Raw genomic sequence first — 23,585 nt, 5'->3', positions numbered from 1 at the left:
GATACTTTCCAAAATTTATTTCTAGCATAATACCAGTAAAAAGAGACTATTTGTTTCCTTACTGTTGGATATTTACTTATGTTATATATCAGTAAATTAGAATATATAATTAACAAAAAAAGTGTATTGAACAAAAAAAATTAAATTATAATTTAACTCAGACCTAAACTCCAATAATTTAAAGTCATGTCAACGATTAACATTTATTGATATGCATTAAATAATACATAATATCCACGCAATTTTTGTGATTAGTACAAATTTTCAACTAAGGAAAAAAAGTGTGTGAAAAATATGGTGCTAAACCTTCTTTAGTTATTGTGTTCTAAGAAAGTGTTCTATATGAAAATTTCAAACAGGCACGAAAGATTGTATAATTGTAGAGAAATAAGAAGAATTTTATTATATCATCTCGGCTCCTAAATTTTAAGCGACTTAATTTTGTGAAATATATAATATCATGTCAAATTTAAAAACTCCAACAAAATTCACTTTAATAATAAAGTTATTATAATAGAATTTATAACTTATTTTTGTAAAAAAACTAGTAACCCATTACTGTATAATAATCTAGTTTCGTTACTCCAATAGTAAAAAAATAGATAGAACTTTAATAATTAGTAAAAATTGAATTAATCAACTCTCAAAATATCCTATTTTTTATTTAGATATTATTCGATTATAAAATAATGCATATTTTTGTTTGAGAGTGAGAATAAGACTTGAACCAAATTTAGATAAAAAAAATTAATATCATATTCAACTTAAAGTTTTAAGAAATTATTGAATATATGAACATTCTTTTTTATATAATGTTAAACTTTTCTTCATATGTGATTCATCCATCCATCCTTAGATTCTTAAAAATCTTATCTTAAGAATGAATCTGTCTCATATGCTAAGAAATATTATAATCACTACTAGTAATTCTTATTATATATGAATGACGAACCTGTAAGAAATCAATGTTATGAAATCAGTAGAATATCTTATCATGATACAAGGTGAACAGTAATCAGAACTGAAATGCAATTGTAGAGTATCAATCATGGAGGATGAAGGAGAGAAGAGAAGAGAAGAGAGTAGCATTGCAGTGATAGGAAAATTTATAATGCAGGGAGATCTGTATCACAACAACTGCAAAAGGAAAACTCCTCAAGCGAGCCTTTGAGCAAAAAACCAAGGCCCAAACGGCAGCCATAGCAATTCCACTCAAAATGCTAAGAAACCGCTCTCTCACCACACAAAAACCAAAACAAAACCACACAACACTGATATTTTCGTTTTCATATTATGCACATCACCTAAGAAACATTCTATCAAACGGCCAGAACTTCCCAAATCAACTCGGGATCGAAAGAGGGCAACCTCGCCAGAGAACAACCTTCGAACTCCGTCTCGTCTGTTACCATCATTTGACACTCCGTCGAAACCGAGGTCGGCGAGTTCTCCCCCTTCCAAATCCCATCCTCCGAAACGCTCGGCGAAAACAACTCGTTCGCCCAATTATCGCAAAAAATCGACGGCGGCGACAGCGGCAGCGACGACGACGAGGAGGAAGCGGAGGAATTGATCTTCTCGCTCTCCTTGCGGGTTGCGTGAGCGGTGGCAGAACTGAGCTTCTTGGCGGCGATCTTTTTGGCTCTCTCCCTTTTCACCTTCTGGCATATGGCCTGGATTTTGGCGTCGACGGAGCTCTTCAAGGCGTTCAATCTGGCGGAATCTCCGAACCCCAGCTTGGTCGGGTCCTTCAAATTGGGGAAATTCAAACGCGCGTACTCTCCACGTAGCTTATACGCGGCGCGGTCGTAGGCGTAGGCGGCTGCTTCGGCGGTGTCGTAGGTGCCCAACCACACTCTCATCCTGTTCTGGGGAAGTCTAATTTCGGCGACCCATTTGCCCCAGTGTCTCTGTCTCACTCCCCTGTAGAGCTTTTTCTTGGAAGGGTTGGTCAAAGAAGAAGTCAACGAAGCAGTGTAAAGAGAATTTATAGACGGGTTTGCCAAGGAAGTGGGAAGAAGAGATCCGTTGCCGTTCCCGTTCCCGTTCCCCCGGCTTTCTTGGTAGAACTTTTGGAGGATGTCCCTCTGGCGAAGGTAGACGGAAGAGCCCAAAGGCTCAAACCCGGAAGATCCAAAGGGTTCTAAATAGTCCAACACGGAGTTGCTACTGGCGGCGTTTGTCGGGGGACAATCTGAGAAGATTGAGTCCAGGGTGTTTGAGCCACTGGTTAATATCAGCTTTGATAAGGAGGAGCCAATATCAGTTCCAAGCTGTGAGTTTCTTTCTTGCATTCCGTCCATGGTTTTGGCCAAACCTTAATCTCCAGCGTCGTTTTACCGGAAGACTGGCAAGCCAAAAGAGGAGGGTTATGCAACCGATGTAAAAAAAAAAGGAAAACGTATACGAAGAAGGTCACTGGAAAAAAACTGGTCCCTCTTCCTAACTGTAGAAGGAAAGAAAAAATAGTGTCTGCAAGTTCTATGGCTACAGTTTATGAGGAGAAGAGAGGAGTGGGAGAAGAGGAAGACGAAGATGATAATTAATATAGACAATGGGTTGCGGTGGGGTTTGGAACAGTATGCTATGGTGGGAGTGTTGGTAATTAGCATTGGGCAGGGATTATTTATAGAAACAGGAAGCACTTTCCTACAGATTTTTTCAAACCAATCCCCGTTCACACAACGTGATCGTTTCATTCGTCTCAAATTGTCTCTGTGACCATCTTCCTCCCACGCTAAATTACTTCACTGCCCTCGCTTGCCCACAGGTACTTCTCTATCTATGGCTCTACATAATTAAGCATTGATTTGGATAATTATTGCAGGTCAGTATTGCAAACTTCAAATTCAAAACCTAGTACCATCCTTGGAGCAAAAGTACATACATGAGATACTTTTTCCCCCAAAGTTTTGGGAAAATTTTAATATAAATCTTTTTTCTTTTACTTGTAGTCCTATATTAAGAATATATGATATGATATCATTTTAGTAAAAGGTATAGGTTTTGGTGTAAATAATTAAGAGATTATGCGAAGTAATTATTATATTTTGATGGAGAGGGGGAAATGAGAAAAAGGGGAAGAGCATAGGAAATTGGCAAAAGTCAAAGGCAATAAAGAGAGTAGAGCAGTAGAAGCAACAGTGTTGATCATTTAATTTAATCAAAGACAGGTATTAAAGACTAAAAAGAATTGCACTTGATCTTCACCAAAAGAGAATTTGCTGGAAAAGAAGAGGGGGCAAGAATTTTTATTGTATGGTTTATTAGGGGTTCGGATTTGACACCTTCGTGGTCCATCTACATACAACAACAACAGAGGGTCCATCTCCATGACCTCTGCACTGCATCATCACCCAACCAGAAAAAAGCCTACTTTTGCAATTTATTGCAGCGATATATCAGAACGTGATGAGAGAGAGCTAGTTTCACAGGTCAGAAGATGTCATTCCAAAAAGGTCCTTTTCTGCGTCAGAACCACGCGTTTCCTACATCAACACGTATCATTGCCCTTCTCTTACCAGTAACATTTAATTCTCTCTTACTAAATCAAACTCACCTTTTTTTTTCTTTCAATATCACTGTAAAATCTACATATTTTTATCTTCGATTTATCACCGTAAAATTATCATTTCCTTTAAAATTGCAGTTTGATCTGATCGGATGGGACGCATTGAGAATCAAAATATGCATGATTTGTTTGAAGATACGTTTCTTGTGGATTCATAAGCACTGATAGAGGATAAACAGTGGGTTTTCTTATGTTGACTTTCAACGGTGCCAGCGAAAACAGCAACGTGTCTATGCCACCTATCTCGAAATGGAACCGTAGCATTGAATGTGAAAGCGATACTTTTGAAGGCATTTCCGGTTGAAGACAGAAGAAGTGAATTAGTGAATGGTGACAAAATATTTTCCCAGAAAAAGGAAAAAAGAAGCAATCATGCATTTGTACAAGTAACAGAGGCTTTTGTGCAAGACACACATGGGGAATCCAGGCATTATACACTGATCGGTGTCAACCTCGAACAAAGTTTGCTCACTCTCGCTGCTCACCGTGAACCGTGTGTAGTGTAAGAAAGAGTACGTTAAAATCAAACTGAAATTGTGCGCATGCATTTCGAACGAAATGCCGATGCAAAGTCGTTGATTAGTTAGCGACGACGAGGTAAAGTGAGTGGTATGGGGAGCACATGGTGATTGCCAAAGGCTCCTCTTTTTTCTTGCAGTAGAGTTTAGCTTCTGATCTGAAGCAAGCTTTTAGACCCTAATTTTGCCTTCTTTTCAACTCAACAGCAAAGCCTATGTTTTTCCGTATCCAAAAATCAATGTCTATATACGTGTCAACGTGAGGAGTGGGCAAGAGAGCTCTATTAAAGATGATTTTTTATTTATTTTTTGTTTTATATAAAGTGTACGGAACATGGGATAGACCGATCAACATCCACAACCGTTCGATCTGTTAATTTTGACGGTTAAAATAAATTAAATATTAGATCGACATTTAAGTTATTAATGTTATGTTAACAATTAAGTTATTGATGTTATATTTACACTTAAGTTATTATAATTGGACTAATAGTTTGGACAAATAAACAACTGATAAATTAATTAAAGATATTGATAACTGATTGTAGGATCCACAAAGGTAAATAGGTTGAACTAATTCTGAATATTGAATATTAATAATATTATCACGTGAGTCACTAACTTGAGTGTAAAATGTCTTTTATACGACATCTCCTTCAGCTCGAACTAGAAGAAACTTGGAGCTGAGTACTGAATATTAATAATATTATCATGTAAGTCACTAACTTAAGTGTAAAATGTCTTTTATAAGATCTCTCGTTCCGCTCGAATTAGAAGAAACTTGGAGTAAAAAATTCAGAAATCAGTAGATAAAAAGACCATGAAAAAAAAAAGTGTGTCTCGTCTTACACAAATACATGCATAAACATAAAGCAATAAATTATATATATTGAGCGGAAGGCACGGATTGATGATTGAATGGAGAGAGAGATTGGTGTATGATTGGTGTGTGATGATGGTAAAAAAAGAAAATGAGAAAGTGAAAGAAGAATGGAAGGCAACGAATGGGCATGGCATTAAAGGCGTAAAGGTGTTTGTGAAAAGGCATGGTATGGGATGGTAGGCCTATCTTTGAAATGTGAGGGACAGCACTCGTGAAAGCTCCCAAACCCTTCCTTCTCTTCAATTTATTTTTTCTGTACCTGCATGTGACTCCTCTCAACTCTTATCAGATTATGGATCACCGTACGCGTGGCAGTAACACTGTTGCAATCCACGAAGGGCAATTGGGTAAATTCGGGAGCAGCAATAGAAAGAGAACGCGTGGAGACGGTTGTGGAACGTGGGATTGACTCTGAAAAAGGTATGTTTTGGCAGTATACGATTATTGACCTTTTCTCGTTTCCTTTTAATAAATGCAAAACATGGCAGTATACGGCGGAAAGTTGGGCCGCGCCGCTCCACTCCCTTTTCTCACTTCCTTTTCCTTTTCCTTTTCTTTCACACCACTTCACTCTCCCTTATCTCCTCCACTCTTCTATATCCATAACCACAAAAAACATCCTCAATTTTTTTTCTCAGATTAAAACAAAACAAAACAAAAACTTCCTCGTCTAACATTTTTTGACTCTCCTCTCTGTAATGTCTTATCCAAAAGACGCCTTTATCGTTTTGTCTGTACCATACGGTGGCTTTTTCCTTTCGTCAGAAAGCGCACCCAGTAGGAAAACAAATGGGAAAATTACGACAGATTGTGTTTAATTATTGAAAACCATGTTTTCCAAAAGAGTTGACTGATTGTGTTTAATGAAAATCGACATTTGGAGTGAAAGTATTGGTTGTGTTGAAAGTGTCGTTGTCGATTTAGCTTGGGAATTACAAAAAAAGTTCTAGATAATTGAAAGAGTGGGTGTTGGCGTATTTTTTTTATATTTAGATTAGATAAAATATTAATGTAGAGATATGTTATTTTATGAAGAATATAGTTGTGTGTTGATTTTGTGGATGAAAATGAAGTAGCATGGATGGTATTACTATTAGTATGGTATATGAGTTAGGGAAGAGAATTTCAAAGAGGTAGGTGCCGTTGGGAGAGTGAAAGCATGGCACGTTGAAGGATATGGATAAGAAGAGAAAGAAGAGAAAGAAGAGAAGAAGTAGCATTCCCATAGGTAGGGTCCATGACCTTTCCAGACTGACCGAGTTAGGTGACTCGGTCACAGGTCTCACCTCCAACCCAATAGCCTCGACCCAAACATTGCTCTCTTCGCATCATCCATCTTTATCACTTTCTTTTGCACTTTTTACCAATTAATACAAATATGTTAACCCCACTAACTTTTTAAGCTTTCACTTTAATTATAAAGTATAAAGAAAATATATATATATATATATATATATATATATATATATATATTTTTTTTTTTTTAACACAGATTTTTTACATCATTTAGATATATAATACACGTGTGTATGGATTAGAGGATAATATGTAAGATCTCGAACTATCTCAGAATAAGTCTTGTTGCTTAACTTATGTATGGATTAGAGGATAAATGTGACAGAGTGGAAATAAGTTAATTTGAAAAAAAAATATGTGAAAGTAATATATGAAATTAATTTTTCCAGATTGAGAGAAAAATTTGTGAAAATTTTGATTGGTGTTGGTATAAAAAAAATATCGTTTTAATATATGAAATTATAATATAAACTTGTATTAATAAAATAATAAATTAATTTACTTCATTTATTTATTTTAATATTTTCATTTGAATTATAGTTTTTATTATAACATTTTAATATATCATTTGAATTATAGGTTGTATTATGATATAATGTAATTTTTAGAATATTATTATATTTGAAATATTTAAGCATTCTTCGCACTTAGTTGTGGAAAGTTTTTGTCTTAAAAGCATCTTGTTTTCGTATTTATTTTCTTGTTTTTGAGACTTTCTATTTGAATTTATTCAGATGTACAATTGAAAACAAATAAAGGTTTAAAGACTTAAGTCTTATCTTCAAAGACTTATTAAGTTGTGTGATGATAAGTAATATTCCTAGCTACGTAAGTTAAAAATATTTTTTTTCAACGAGACCTAGAAAATTATGTAATAATTGATCAAAATCGAATGCATTTAGGATTATCATTTAAAATTAATTAAAAATGTAATAATACAAATATTGACAAATAAATGAGAACTTATTCAAAACCATATTAGTATAGAAATATTTTATCATAGTTAAACAAGAATAAATACCAACAGTTCAAAAAAAAAAAAAACTAACTGAAGAAAAATACACAACAGAATATATGATCTTCGTTACAAATACATGTTTTTTAGTATAGATAATTATTTTAACTATTTTTTACTTGTCCAGATAAAAAGATGAAATGTTGAAAACAAAAACAGTGAAGGAAAGTTTATTCAACTTCTTAATTTTATTTATCCGAACAATTTTTTTTTAATTTTATTATTTTGACATTAACAAACTTTTACACATATTTTAAATTTATTATTTTTTAAAGTTCTTTTATAAATAAAAGAACTAAATCTTTTAATGATCAAAATATTCCCAAAAATAATTATTAATCGATGCAAATAATGTAAAAGTAGATTTATTTTATTTTATTTTATGAGTTCTGTCATTATAATTATTTCCTTTCTGTTTGATACATAAACATAATGCATAGGGATGTGCATGAAAATAGTAGTTGGCGTAATGTCAAACGTGTCGTTGGGCTCTGCTTATAGTCTCCGAGAAGGCATGGTGATGTATGAAAATTTAATAGGTGCTTTCCATGTGTACGAAAATCACTGGACTCACGGTCATTGAAATTGAATAAATCATACTAAATATACAAATATTTATATTTTATAATTATGATAAACTAATATATTTCTTTCCACTCAATTCCATCAACCTCATTAGTGGATAGACGGCATTTAAAAGTATTTTTTACTTTTATTTTTGTTTTAATTTTTTTTTCACATTAATTTATATTTATTTTTATATTGTTATTTCGATTTCAAATAATATTATTAGAATTAATTATATATTTAAAATATTGTTTTTTTAAAAATTTATAATAATTTTATCTTTAAGACACTTTAGAATGTTAAAGAATAAAATATATTTAAATGGTTTCTAATCTCAATTTTTAATTAACGTGTATTATTTAGTATTTTCGGTATCTAAAGGAATTGAAAGTTAATAATGAAGGGTTAATGGATTAAGAATTTGTCTTTGAAACTTTGTTTACATTTTTACATATAATATTTAATGTTTTGCTCCAAAATTTGTTAAGATAACATCACCGGAATAATCATAACGTTTGAAAAACTTGTATAATCATAATATTTAAGGTATTGTTTACTTTATAATTATGATAAACTAATATTTTCCTTGAATTAGTAAGTAAACGATATTTAAAAGTGTCTTTTACTTTTGTTTTTGTTTTAAAAAGTATTTTTCACTTTTTTTGTTTATTTTTATACTGTTATTTCAATTTTAAATTTGTGAGATAATATTATTAGAGTTAATTATATATTTAAAGTATTGTTTATTTTAAAAACTTTATATAATTTTGTCTTCAAAAATACATTTTAGAATGTTAAAGTATAAAATATATTTAAACTGTTCTTAATTTCAATCATTAAACAATGTGATTATTTAGTACATTAGACTAAGATCTAAAGAAATTGAAAGTTAATCCTCGGTAAAAGATTAATAAATCAAGAATTCGCTTTTGAAACTTTATTTGATTTTCATTTTCGTATACAATATCACTGTTTTAATTGAAGTTCGTTAAGAATAATTATAATATTTGAAAAACTAAGATAAATATTATTTGTTTTAAAATCTGAAAGTCCACTTTTTTATCTTTTAAAAAAATATATTTAAATTATTATTATTCTGTAAGTTAATGAATGTAATGAAACATCTTTAATTAAAACGATTTTAGAAGTTGTAGAGGGGATTAAGGGGAAGTTGGAAGTGATGAAATATGAAAATAGGAGTGAGTTAATTTGAAAGAGAATTTAGTGAGAAAGATATAGTGAAGTTGGAAGGAGTGGCCCTTGGCGGTTTGACTTTTGTCTTAGAGATGTGTAAGAAACTTCACCATTTTTTCTTTGTTCCACATATCCATGCAGCTATGAGCTGTGTGTGTTTATACTCTGTTAAAGTTTTTCAAACCTTCTCTCGTCCTGTCTTTTCATCTCTGACTTGGTCGGTTTGACAAAATAAACCCTTCTCTACTTTCCTTAATCCATTCATTCTTCATTTATTTCAATAAACACAGACATTATTTCATAATTCTCTGTCAACTATAAGAATTAAATGGAAGAACAATGCCTTTCTTTTTCATAACCAAAGTCAACTACAACAAGACCTGGTCCTCTCGTCGACTCCATAGTTTCCATTTTCTTCTTTTAATTTTGGGACATGCAATGCAACTTTTTTATATACTGTCAACTTATATCACAAAAGTTTACCAAAACTTTTTTATATACTGTCACGAAGGATATAAGATGTACTTAAAAATAAAGATGTCAAAAGTAAAAATCGAAACTTTATTTATGATTGAAAGAATCTTTTATTAGTATTTTTTATATGTTAATTTGAACGTACTAGATTTTTTTACTTTTAAATTATCAAAGATCTTAATTTTCACTGTGTGACATATCAGTATCTTTTAGATATTTCACTGTAATAATAATATGTCGATATTATTAATTTAGAAGGTACAAAAGTACCATCTAAGCCAACTTAACATACTTTTTAAACATGAATAGATATAAACAAATGATTTTTAAAAAAATTTACCATAAACTTATTTAACTTAATGCATAGATGCTGATTTGGTTTACGGGTCTTTTCTTAATAATAATCTTTAAATTCTAATCTTAGATAACAATCTTAGTCTTTGGTTTTTTCTCTTATTTGGTATGATTGAGTGTGTTAGTTGCTACGTGCAGAAAACATTCTGATACTAAAGTTAATATTTGTTTAAACATTGCGATAATAAATAATAGTTTTATAAATTTTTGGGATGTACTTCTAATTAATGTTGACTCAATTATGATCTATACATCATTGACTTAACTTAAGGTTAACATAATTATTTTTATTTGCTACTCTTTTTTAATAGACTGATCAAAACGATCATTTTGTTATTAGATTGAAAGTTTCTAATCCAAAATTATCGAATAATCATATATGTATTAAAAATGTGAGGACTTCTATTTAATTAAAGAGATAGTAAGTATTAGTACACAAAGTCGTTAAATTGAATTGGTTTAGTTTAATAACAAAATAAGTGATAAAAAATTCTAAAAAAAGTTTTTTAAAATGAAAATAACAATAACAATAATATAATATTAGTTGTTGTGATCTGATAGAAGTCCCAAATCGAGATACGTTGACTTTTGAAGGTTGAAGAAATCATGTGGCCTACGAGCAACGCCGACATCACGTGGTCTGTTCATAAAACATTATTTTCCAACAACCTTTTGCTATTTGAAGGTTCGTTTTTAACAACAAAATTCGTTGAATAATAATTAATGTCCTGTTATGCACTACAAATTGCCGCTTAGGTCAATGGGTAACTAACTATTTTCCACAACAATAACAATGAATAAATATATTTTTACATAATAATTTTTTCCCACTTTTTATTTTCTTATTTAAACAATTCTAAAATATACGAACACAATCTTTTTTCTCATCAATTTACTCATTAGCATTGAGTATTTATTTTATTCAATGCTGGTCCGAGTGAAATTCAGTCTATAAACCTGTGAATCTATACCTATGAATTTGGCATCCGAACCTGTGAATCACGTATAATAAACATGCGGCATAATTTAGAATCCTAATCCAAAACATTCAAAGTTGTTTGCTCCATTATCTAGTTGCGATGTCTTTTTTCTTTTTTTTTCCAAGGCGCGGGAGAGGGTATCTGCAAAAGACACCCCGACATTCAAATGAGTGATTTTTTGTCATAATCTTGTAATAAATATTAGTTATAAGGGTTCAAAAGTCACCGGCCCCTTATAAGACAAATATTTATAAATAATTATAATGAGCTTACCATTAGGTCTGACTCATTAATCACCAATAAATGACATTATTCCTATTAATTGTCAATAAATGACAATTATTTTCATTAACTCCCCATCAACGACAGTTATTATTATTGATTACCTTAACGGCTGTTTTTACCGATCCGTTAACTGTTTGTCGGCTCGGTTCATTGGCGAGGTATTATCGGTCGGCCATGAGCCCAAAATAACTTAGAGGCTCTCTTGCATCTTTACTGTTCGGTCGGCTATGAGCCCATAGTAACACATTGGTTAAATTAGCCTTTAAAATCAATAAAAATAACAATTTCAATCATATAACTTTAAATGATTAAGTAATTTAGTTTTTTAAATTGAGATTATATAACTATAAAAAGCCTGAATTCACACATTTAAGTACATAAAGTGATATAAATTAGGAACGCATGTGAGTACTCAAATGGACAAAAGAGTAACTTAGATGAGGACAAAAGAGTAGAGAGAATGGTTTTGCTTAGTTAACTTAGATTATTGAATAATAAAATGGATTCAATTTTGATAGAAAAATCAAGAGCTAAATGGTAGAACAAGGGGATACTAACTATAAGTACTTCCATTCCTTCATTAGATGAAGAAAAATTCATTGGTGTGACGATCCAAAAGTGGTAAAACGAGTGGTTGAAGAATTTTTGAAAGAGACTAACGGTAAAGAGAGACCTAAATATAAAGCCTCACGTATTTCAAAGTACAAGTACTTAATATGAGGTTATGATAAATTAAAGCAGGTTTATCATAATTAATTCGTAACAAAAAGGATTGTTCCACTAAACAAGTCCTTAATATGAGATTACGATAAATTTAAACAGATTTATCAATGCATGTATTGTTGGAGTACAAACAAAGTCCCACATCGGATAAAAGAAGAGTTAGATATGAGTTTATATACACATAGATATCCCCATTAGTAAGAGATTTTTGGAAATGGTACCAAAAGCAAATTCGTGAGTGCTTAGCCCAAAGTGTATAATATCTTACCGTGTGAAGATATGTGTATATTGAAACTCCCCAACATGCATTTCGTTATGTAATAATGACTTTTAGTTTATTAAATATGATACTTTTTATAATAGTTTTACTAATAATTAATTTAGAGACAAATTAAAGATTAAAAAAATTCATTGAAAATTACGAATAATATTTTTTTTTAATTCTAAATTGAAGTGATTTTGATTAATAACATGTTTTGTTCGTGATGTCATAATATTTCTTTGATGGATACATTAAAAAACTAGTGATTGCTGTGAAGGTGACAAACAAAGAAAGAACATTTTAAGAAAAAAAGAAAAAGAAAAACTTATTATTTAGCTAATATAGGACCTACTTTTGTTATTAAGTGTCACAAACACAAACGAACCTAGTTATTTCTTTGCTAACTGATTCTATAGAAATTATTTTGTGAACGGATATTCACTATCTTTTTATTTTAAAATGTGAACTTATTAGTATTATTAGATATGTTAATATTGTTACATATCGGTGAAGCTTTTACCTATGGGTAATTTAATATATTTTATTTTAAGGTTTTGTGTATTTTAAGTTTTAATTGAAGCGTTTAGGCACTCGGGTTTTCAACAAACTATCTAGGGAATTGACCTCTTAACTAGATCAGTTCTTAGTCAGAGTCAACATGATTCGTTATGTATGTTTGGGCCTGAACTAAATTTCTAACAGTGTAAGGCCCACTAAAGGCCCACTAACTATCTGAAATATCGTTAAATCAACTACATTTTGCAACACCAGACCATTTTGCAAGCAGTTATTGATTTGAAGCAGTGCTCACACATCCGGATTCTTTGAACACCTCGCCGATGACAGAGTTTAGGTTTTCGAAGTTATCCACTCACGAACCAAAATTGTTCTTCTTGTCGTTGTGAATGCATTGCAAAGACGATAACAGTGATAGTGAGGAATAGCTGCTGATCGAGAATGCAGAGAAGGATAACATGGATTTGCAATTTTTCGTGAATGGGATCAATAGCTTGGTAAGTTGTTAAGGATGATGTTTGTTTTGGCTGATGTTGAATAGTTTTGAATATTCTTATTCTTCACTAGCTAAATGAGATATTTTTGTTTGACGCATGTGTATATGTTTACTTATTATTACTACATTTCCTCTGCTTTTATGAAAGAAATGTTGAGCAGGAGCCAAATTGCAATGTTTCTAGGGATTCATCATAATTTATATTTGCATATTTGCTTAATATGATGAAAGCTAATTAACGTGTAGCTATTTAATAGGAATTACTATCTAACGAGATATTCCGCTTTTCAATTAGGAAATGGAAGTAAAGTTCAATGAATGAGTTTTCTTCTGTGGACTACCTGTTATGATTTTGTTACTTGTACCTAAAATGTAATTTGCAAAATATTTAGGTTTCTCCTTCCATTGTCATCGGGTGATGATATCTTCAACTTCATTGTTGAGATTCCTAAAGAATCAAGTGCAAAGATGGAGGTTGCAACTGATGAGGCTTTCACTCCCATAAAACAAGATACAAAACAGGGAAAGCTCTGATATTACCCGTCAGATATAATTTCTGAGCTTATGTTGTTCCTTTCTTATTCTAAATTACATTATTTGTCTTTGGGAGTTCACTTTTAATGTAAATCTATTCTCTATATTATTTTATTGCTTTATTGTCGACATAAATGTAGTGTGATAGTTCTTCTTTAGTGTTGTCTATTTACTACCATAAATCTACTACTTTTAGGGTTCAATACCCATTGCTGACCTTTGATAATTACCCTTCCTTCTTAGATGCCATCTTCATGTTAATTTTTTATCTTTAACAGTTGAAGCATTTTGCATCTCTCATTCATCACCTCCTTGGCTTCTTTTACTGTGTCTGGTTGATCTAGCTAGACTGATTTGGTTTCATATATAGCCTATTCTGAAACACATCTTATTCATGTTATCCAGCTATAATATACATTGGAATTATGGCTTACTTCCACAAACATGGGAAGATCCATATTTTGCAAACTCTAAAGTTGAAGGAGCACTTGGAGATAACGATCCAGGTATTCCATTAATAAAGATTGTGGACTTTCCTCTCTGCCATAATGTTATATTACAAATACAACACATTATGTATGGAATAATTGTAATTTTATAGTTGATGTTGTTGAGATTGGTGAAAGACAGGGGAAAATAGGTGAGGTTTTGAAGGTCAAACCCTTGGGTGCATTAGCCATGATTGGTGAAGGAGAACTTGGAAAATAGTTGCAATCTCTATCTGATAACTTATATCATAAGTCTGTTGTTGCTCATTTTATAGTTTATGATTATATCGAGCAGCTAGGTGATTTGTTAACTGTTTAGTCCAAACAAAGACATTTCTACAAGAAAGAGAGAAGTGAGTATTTTTTTTAACATGTTAATAAGATTTCCCTCCTTAGTTACTTATTTTTTTCTTTATAAAAGTTTAATTCTTAACTTTATGTAAAGAGACTAAATTTATTACATTACCATTCCTTCCAATGATTTTGTTAGATTCTTATCAAACTGGTAATTTATTGAAGAACTTTTATCACGTTTCTTTTTTTAGTTCAACGTATTAAATAACTTTAGTTATATGTTTTTTTGTTTTTCATTTCTTTATCCTCTCATATTTCTTATTTTTATTATATATATATTATTTGATTTCAAATATGTGTATTCACTATCATTTTCCTTCAGTATATAAGATACATTTGACTATTTTTAACCAAGTCATTGTTAAGTTTTTTTTTTAAATATTGAGTATTTAAAATATTTTTCAATTGAATTACAATTTTTCTTTACTAAACAACATGATTGTTATTTTGTAAATCACCTTCCTTAGTTGTCTCTCCATATTATTTGGTGTTAATATTAAATCACGTAGTTTTATAGGTAACAACAAATAACTTTTATTATTAAACAAGAACCAAAAGAAACAAAGAACAAAGCAAAACGTTGGGAAATTGTGGAAGTTCTCCAAAGAAATTTATACTATATGTTACAAAAGGTTTTTTTATTCTTATGTTTATATATAAATCAAAATCATTATTCGAATAGTATTTTGTATTCCAAATGTCCACAACTTTATGTCATTTAAATTTCTTAGTTTTTTTTTTTGTGTAAGACAACCTTAATTCCATGATTTCAAACTTAGTTTTATAAAATTTACACACAACTTTAATCCACTTTTATTGTACATTTTTCCATGATCGTGTTTTTTTAAATATTTATTTTAATTTACTTTTATCCAACAATAAGAATCAAGTTCGATAGTAAGTAATTTAATATTAACACAAAATATCATGTGAAAAGAACTAAATTATGACAGATTAAGATAATAACCCATTGTCCCACTAAAAAAAATTACAATAAAACACATTTGAAAATAGAAAACTTTCTGACAAAACTAAAAAAAGTTAATAAAATTAAACCGTATCAAAGTTAAATTTAATTAACCCTATGACTTTGATATTTTATTTTTGTGTTACGTGAAACAGCTGTTGTAACCGCTTTCTGTTACTCACCACACCGCTATATAAATTCCTCTAGCGGTCTGTCTGTAATATTCAATTCAACTTAGTTATATCATTTACCACCTTATTCAGGTTATTCTTCTCTCTTTAGACATCATTACATGATATCAAGAGCTGATTTTGCGCTCTTTCATGGCCTCTGTTGCCTCATCTTCCACAATGGCTCCGCGTTTTGCTTTTTCTATTCACAAGTTCAACACTCGGATTGCATTAAAGTTAGATGAAGATAATTTTCTTCTTTGGCACCGTCCAAGGCTTGAATCTTGGGCACTTCTTGGATGATTCTTCAATCCCACCCGTTCATATCACTGATACCGCCACTGCCTCCCTTTCTTTCAATCCTCAGTATCTCTTCTATCAACAACAAGATCGTCTTCTTGTGGCGTCGTTACTGGCTTCGATGTCACGAACCGAACTCTACTCTGCAGATGATATCGAGAGTCTTTTACTCTCTCAAGAAGAGAGGTTTCATAAACATCCTGCAAATGCTAAAACCCTGACTTGTTTCATAAACATCGCTCCAAAAGATTTAAAATGACAGAGGCAGACACGAAAGATGTTGGTTTGGAGTGTAACTTTGCGTTTGCATTCGACAACATCAATTTCTCCAACTGAATTCTCAACATTGAGGTTATACCCGACCCCCATTTCAGACGGTCCCAACATTGTTGTTCTCTCTCTACCGTAGTAGCAATTGCAAGAGAAGCAGAGTCGGTGTTATGAAAGGTACCATCCAATCAAACATTTCAATTCTACTTTCGTTTCTTAAATTGAACTCTCCAGGTCTAGGAATAAACTCAAATTTCCCACATTGTCATATCTGTTGTTTCTGAGGTATCCCAAAGGCTAGAAGTTCTTCAGTTGGTTAATTGAATTTTCAAATTCGGGCGTGGTAGTTGTGATGAATAGTCCTTGCCAGTTTTAACTTGTTAATTTGGTTTGATAAGTCCCTGACAAATTCAGATGCTTCCCTTTATCAAGCTTTATGTCCTCTTGCAGCACGAGGAAACGGAAAATTGTAATTTACCAGATGCTGAGGAAGCTATAGCAATTACTGAGGCGTCACCGTGGTTCTGTTTCTTTTTCAAAAGTTTCAATAGCTTGGATTATTATTTTTATCAAGTCCCTCCCTAGTGCTTCAAGAACCCGCTATTTATTTCCTGACAAATCATTTGGTGTTGTTGGTTTCGTCTCGTGTCTTAAATGCTAAAGATAATTCAATATACAAATATTTACATGCATTTGTCTTCTGCTAATATGAATCTTGACCAATGTAGTTAAAATTGGAATTTTACATTAAAAGCCTAAATGCCCATATTTACAATGCCAAAGGTGCACGAAGTATTAGTAACAGCATTGAAACACGTTGATGATATTCGTGCAACTGTATATTTGATTTGATTTGAGGGCGTAGAACATGTATATTTGACTTGAGGACATGTTCACTTCCATGATTAATCCTCTCTCTAAATGATACACCTTTCATCTTTCACGGTAAAATATTTAATCCCTTCAATTGCAAATGCACAAAAACAAGTTAAAATTTGTGAGTTCTTTCTGTGTTTGGGAAGTGCTTCCTGACTACCTTCATGGTTGTGATCTGATAATTTATGGATGCTTTCAGTGATAACCATGATGGAATAATCATACACATTACTGATTGAAAATGAATATCTCCATCTGCAAACTGGATTTGTGCTGTAAAAATGTTTTGTGCAGTGTGAATTTAACTTTCAGCTTGTGATACAGTTCTTATGATTACTGTATTACTTTTGTAGGTGATGAAGTTTCTCTTGGAAATGATTCATTATTTGAGATGAGTTGGTCAAAAGTTCTAAGAGTTAGGACCGTACATGTAAGTTTCCAATTCTTGCAGCAAAAGGTCCCTTCTTTTATCAGGTATGTACTTTACTACGCCTAGTGCTGCTTTTCTACTTAATTTCCTCTGTTATCACTCAGATGACTCATTGCTTTAATTATTCCTGTAGTTGTTTTCAAAAGTGATGAGAGAGTCTAAGCAACAAAATGTGACACTTCGTATCCACAATTCTGGTAATTGTTTGATATATATGAGCTGAAGGTTTTTGTCGCTCTCTTTGCCCACCCTCTCCTCCTTTTTTAGTTTTTAGACTTTATAATGTTTATGTTAGTTTTTTAATGTCCAAATGTCAGCTAAAACATTCTGTTTTTTAACCTATCATTGGAGCAGAAGAGGCTGCCGTTATGGACCTGCTGCTGTATTGGATGTGCTTATGGATGCTGATAAATTTGATGTTTTGTCATGCATAAGGTATTGCACTAGGATGTTAAGGTTAACGCCTATGACTGGTTTGCATTTACTTTATTTCGATCTTCCTTCAAGCATTTTGACGTCAGATGCTATTATTCAACCACTGATAGAGGCAACAACGTTGTTTCTTGCGTCACACTACAAAGACATAACAAAGTAAGTTTGTTACTCACTATGTTTCTTAATTCCGGGTGATTTTTGTTTTTTCTTTAACCATTATTTATTGCAGTTTTTGTTCTTATTTTCAATCTCAGTTTCCTGTCTTTTTTCTTGTTTTCCCATATTTCTTTTTATTTTTCAAACACATGGACTTGTAAGGTTCTTCTTCATCGAGTGATCTAGGTTTGCATCAGAGGATGCTGTCTATCAGTTTGTGCTGAAGTGGGCCAGGCTACATTATCCCAAAAATGAGGACCGACAAGATGTCCTTGAAGCTCTTTTCTCATGGTATTATGTAGTTACTTGTAGATATATATTACTAGTGGTCTATTTAACTTGCAAGAGGGGGTTTTGTAAAAGGTGGAAACATAGAAACTTATTACCTCTCAATGTAACATAAACTAGCATCCCAGTTTAAAGAAGTTTGGGTTGTTATTTTTTATTTTTAAAAGATAAAAAATTAATGATATAAATTAAATTAAATTTCCAATTAAAATATTTTATATTACAATAGAAGTATATTAGAAAAAAAATAAAACATGTTTATTACTCTCAATTAAGTTAATGATTTTCTTTTATTGTCATGCTTAGTTAATAAGGCCTTATCAATAAATATAAAAGGAATATATAAGATATTGAATAGTATTTTTACTCAGTCCAATAGTAATTAAAGAGCATGGTCCAACAAAACTCTTTAAGCTTTTTCATTAAAGAATAGTCCAACTTATGTCTATTTGGATCGTATTCACGTATTATAATTAAACTTTGGTAGTTTAGTATTCACGTATTATAATTAAACTTTGGTAGTTTAGTATTTTGATGATTATTTGTCATTCTGTTACTATCTAATATATCATTATTATTTCTCCCTTCTAATAAGAATATAAGTTATCTGTCCATGTTAATCCTATAAATACAATTAGTACTTTTCAGGCATATTCATTCCAAAATCTTTATCACCCTTATTTATAGATATAACTGTCTTACTAGCCTCAAAGTGGATCTTTTCCTGAGGCTCTTTTCAAACAAAATGAGCAATCAAACCACACTCAAAATCTGGATAAGGTGGATCTTCTCCCTAGGCTCTTTTCAAACAAAGGAGCAATCAAACCAATCTTGGGCAATGGATTTTCTGGTTCATGACTACATACTAATGCCTTTTTTAGACAGGTATGTGATGATTATCATATTTTTGTTGTGAATATATAAAATATTTTTCTATTGGCTATATATTATCTTGTTTTGCTAAACGCTTCAAGATTTGTTCACAAACAGATTTACTTGCGACTGTATAAATCTGTCTGCATGCTGTTCTGAAGAAGTATGATGTGTTTGGAAGACAAGGCAATGTTTTAGGAATGAGTTGCCCATCATATAGAACTCGAGTGGGTAGGGGCAATATTTTAGTACATAGAATGAGACAGATTAGTGGAGTGGTGAGATTAATCTGAGATGTAATAGGTTGCCCAAGGCCATGCTGAGGAAACTAAGTTGTATAAAGGAATATCATCTGTCACTGCTTCAGCTACCAGGTAGGAACCACCCCTAAATACAGTCTGAGGATAGAAAAGGCCAATTGACCAATCTCATAATCCAGTGCCAAAATGGTTTGCCATAATATAATTCCTTCTTTTTAAACGTTATGGTATTGAATGGAAAACGATTTTGACTAGCAGAGTAACACGTAATATAGTATTGATCCTACTACTATTTATTCTGAAGTACTCAAACTTATTTCTGTCAGAGATCAATCCCCCCAATAGCCTCAGTTATAGGGTAGATGTTCAATAATGGTTCTATATCTATAGCACAACCCTTTAGGCCTTCCTCTAGAGAGGCCTTTTGGGCTTGAAATCTATGCACGAACCCACTTTTCCTTCTGCTGAAGCTTAATCTAATTCTCAAGAATGGGGGTCAAGGATCAAACTCAGCCACTGTGTCAGGGAGACTTTGCTATCAATTTTACAGATACAAAACCATTTGTGGGTTCGTACTAGGAAGGTTATTAGTCCTTCACATGATATCAAAGTCTCTGGTCAAATGGTAGAAGGTCTGATTCTTCATAGTTAACAGGACAGATATTGGAGGACCCATCCATTCTCCAGATTTAATGCTTAATGTTCAGGAGTTGTCTAACAATAATTAAGATAAAAGTGGATAAGCAAAAGTATTATGCTATTTTTATTTAGTGTCCAGTATTGGTTATATGGTGGTTTTGTTGATTTTATATGTAGCTTTTTTTGTAGAATAAATTGCATTGACACCCTTTATGGTTTCTAATTACACTGATATACCAACTTTTTAAAAATCATACACATGATTTTATCATTTTCTTTTGCTTTCTTTGTAATTGAGTAAAAGTTTTTCAGATCATTCATCCTTTACTTGTGTGTTAGTTTTACCTTCTTTAATTGACAATGTTCTCATAACCATTCAAGCAAGCTTTCTCTATCTATAGATACGTGAAGACCACTTGCAGCACAAATGCTTGGTAAGAAGATATAAAAAACTTCAACTAGTTGAGGAACTAAAAACTGAGAGGGGACGGCTTGAGCTCGAGGTCGTAATTTGCAAATCTCCACCTCTTTCTTTTGCCTTATTGTCTTGAGTGACGCTCTTCCTCTTTCTTGTGTTGTTTACTATAGCTGTATTCAGAATGAGTATTATAAGAATATTGAATTTAGTAACAAAGTCTACAAAAGCAATTATGCTAGAGTCTGCACTGTAACTGCCAGTTGTTTAACATGTCTCTCACTAATCTTAAAATATCTTTGCATCATTCTTTACTTGAATTCTGTTTATAAAGAACTTAAGAACTGGTGAAGGCTTAGAGCAAAAGAAGAATCAATATAGTCCTGAATATAGGAAAGTTATGGCTTTTTTTCATTTGTCAGAAAATATATATATATATATATATATATATATATATATATATATATATATATATATATATATATCTATCTATGTCAAGGAAATGAAAATTGAAAAACCAAGTTGTGGCACTTTTTTTCTGAATAATAATTGAGCATGCCACTAGAGAGGACAACCCTGCAAGTTATGTTATATTTTCCCTCCAAAATCCCACTTTACACATAAGAAACAAAATTAAAAGGTTGATGCTCCGAAGATACTTGGTAGTTGTTATGTTATCAATGATAGGTGTGTCATATTATTAACTCAAAGTACGCATTTGCTTTCCTATCTTTGCTTGGGGCCCTTTTCTACGGTGCATCCTTCCAGGCCTCCAAAACCACCGTTGATTATGATGAAGCCTTCATCTGATGGTTGAGATGGAGGTGCATCCACCTACCATTACCCCATACCACCCTGCCTTATCAATCAGAATTCCTCCCCTTCATGGCCTCTTCATTCATTATATCATTATTACTGTTTAGGTGTTTAGGTATATTTTGTAGTTCTAGTTTTCTAGAGTAGGCAGTAGTTATAATATTTTCTATATTTGTTACCGTAGTTGCTGTATTATTTTGGTACTTTTAGAGTTAGGAAATAGGATTGGTTGCATTTAGTATTTTAATTAGAATAGTAAGTAGTGGTGTAGTTTAGTAGATATAGTTAGCTAAATTTAGACTTAGTTAATAGAATGAGTTGTAGTACATTTTCTTATACTTAGTTTAGTAAGTTAGACTTGTGAGGATAGTTTAGACATAGTTTTTAGTTGTTGTAGTATAGCGATAGAGTAGTTGTATTTTTAGTACTGTTTTTAGTGTTCTAAGTAGGTTTAGGTGGTGACATTGAGTTTTAGGTAAATTTAGGTATTTGATATTTTCCTTAGCTTAGTTTAGTCATTTTAAACTTGTTTGACTATCTTAGTTTCTATTTTTGAATGACTTTTACAGATTTGCTTATCATTGTACTAGTATTAGTTGCAAATTGTAGATGAATAAGTTTGCTAATTTGCATAGCTTTTTAGCCATGTTTTTAAAGTTGCAATTGATTATTTGAGTGATTTTTACATTAAAGAATCAGTATATAATCAGTTTTGACAATGATTAACCCTTGAGTGAGGTTTGGACCATATTTTCTTTGTATGTGTGTGCGCACTCATTGCATCTTTTCTCTTCATAACTAGTCAATGAACTTGCATCTATCAACCACTACCAAAATAGTATCTTTCCCTTGAGCCTTAGGTATCTTGAATTATATTGATCAATAACTGCTAGTGGAAACTTCTTCAAAGGTGCATCTTGATAAATCTAAAACACTAAGCAGTTTAAAACCACTTGGGAACAGTTTTCCAAGGGGTACATATTCTTCAACCCCAAACATTAAAAAAGAACGGAGTTGAGAGACAGACCTATGTTGCTGCCGATATGATAAATGTTGCTGCCGATATAGTGATGTGCCGTGAACAGAAAGCCACGAAATTGATCTCCCGTAGAAGATCATAGACTCGCAAAGTTTTGATCCCGCCAGAGCCAAAGCCCAGCGTCAGCCCCAGCCCAGCCTCAGCCCCAGCCCAGCCTCAGCCCAGCCTCAGCCCAGCCTCGCCTCAGCCTCAGCCCAGCCTCAGCCACAGCCTCAGCCCAGCCACAGCCACAGCCACAGCCACAGCCACAGCCCCAGCCTCAGCCTCAGCCCAGCCCCAGCCACAACCCCAGCCTCAGCCCCAGCCACAGCCCCAGCCTCAGCCCCAGCCACAGCCCCAGCCTCAACCACAGCCCAGCCACAGCCCAGCCACAGCCCCAGCCTCAACCACAGCCCTAGCCATAGCCCCAGCCTCAGCCCCAGCCTCAACCACAGCCCTAGCCATAGCCCCAGCCTCAACCACAGCCCCATCCTCAACCACAGCCCCATCCTCAACCACAGCCCCAGCCACAGCCTCAACCACAGCCCCAGCCCCAGCCACGCCCCAGCCATAGCCCCAGCCTCAACCACAGCCCAGCCATAGCCCCAGCCATAGCCCCAGCCATAGCCCCAGCCTCAACCACAGCCCTAGCCATAGCCCCAGCTTCAACCACAGCCCCAGCCTCAACCACAGCCCCAGCCACAACCCCAGCCCTGCCACAACCCTCGCCACAGCCACAGCCACAGCCCAGCCCCGGCCTCAGCCCAGCCCCAGCCAGAGCCCAGCCACGCCCCCGTTTTCTTACTCATTTTTACCCGATTTGAAGGTTCACATTGACATTGAATTTTAAAAATTCTTTTTTATTACATATTGTGGAGGTGCAGGGAGGAAAGGCTTCCGTACGATCTTGTTCACAGTTTGTCGCTGCTCTTGGATTTAATATCTCAGCCTTCTTTGTAGTTTGGGCTTTAGCCCGTCTATTTACAAAAATATTACATCGAGGGAATAAAAAAAAGTATCCAGTACCATATGATTTTTATTCTTCTTCAAAATTGAATAATCAAATTTAGATATTTTTTCAATTTTTAATTTCAGATTCGAACATGTACTGTTAATATTGTTGTATATTATTAAATCTTAAACCTAAAATTAAAATATATTT

The 23,585-nt window shown here is 32.9% G+C and overlaps 1 protein-coding gene, 1 long non-coding RNA gene and 1 pseudogene across 4 annotated transcripts; 1 reads left to right on the top strand and 2 right to left on the bottom strand.

The window, feature by feature from the left end:
* Positions 1 to 1,083: 1,083 nt before the first annotated feature.
* Positions 1,084 to 4,410, bottom strand: LOC148191889 (ethylene-responsive transcription factor ERF061 pseudogene; annotated as a pseudogene).
* Positions 4,411 to 12,917: 8,507 nt separating this feature from the next.
* LOC148191888 (uncharacterized) lies at positions 12,918 to 20,403 on the top strand. 3 transcript variants are annotated; one of them, XR_015782711.1, is made up of 6 exons: positions 12,918 to 13,135; positions 13,527 to 13,676; positions 14,074 to 14,174; positions 17,447 to 17,567; positions 17,657 to 17,720; positions 17,878 to 20,403. It is a non-coding gene; the product is annotated as an uncharacterized LOC148191888 (long non-coding RNA). The 3 variants fall into 3 exon arrangements; XR_015782710.1 differs by having other exon boundaries at positions 13,527 to 14,174; positions 17,878 to 18,405; positions 19,108 to 20,403; XR_015782709.1 differs by having other exon boundaries at positions 13,527 to 14,174.
* A 140-nt stretch (positions 20,404 to 20,543) lies between these two features.
* LOC148191887 (uncharacterized) lies at positions 20,544 to 23,478 on the bottom strand. Its single transcript, XM_088101020.1, has 2 exons — positions 22,433 to 23,478; positions 20,544 to 20,762 (listed from the first exon to the last, which is right to left on the bottom strand). The coding sequence occupies exon 1, from the start codon at positions 22,993 to 22,995 to the stop codon at positions 22,657 to 22,659; it is 339 nt and encodes a 112-aa protein (XP_087957146.1). The 5' UTR covers positions 22,996 to 23,478; the 3' UTR covers positions 20,544 to 20,762; positions 22,433 to 22,656.
* Positions 23,479 to 23,585: the final 107 nt, after the last annotated feature.

Source organism: Vigna umbellata, chromosome 10, assembly GCF_029865625.1.
Source record: "Vigna umbellata cultivar VRB3 chromosome 10, Vumbellata_1.0, whole genome shotgun sequence".
Taxonomy (NCBI): domain Eukaryota; kingdom Viridiplantae; phylum Streptophyta; class Magnoliopsida; order Fabales; family Fabaceae; genus Vigna; species Vigna umbellata.
This window is presented reverse-complemented; position numbering and strand designations above follow the sequence as displayed.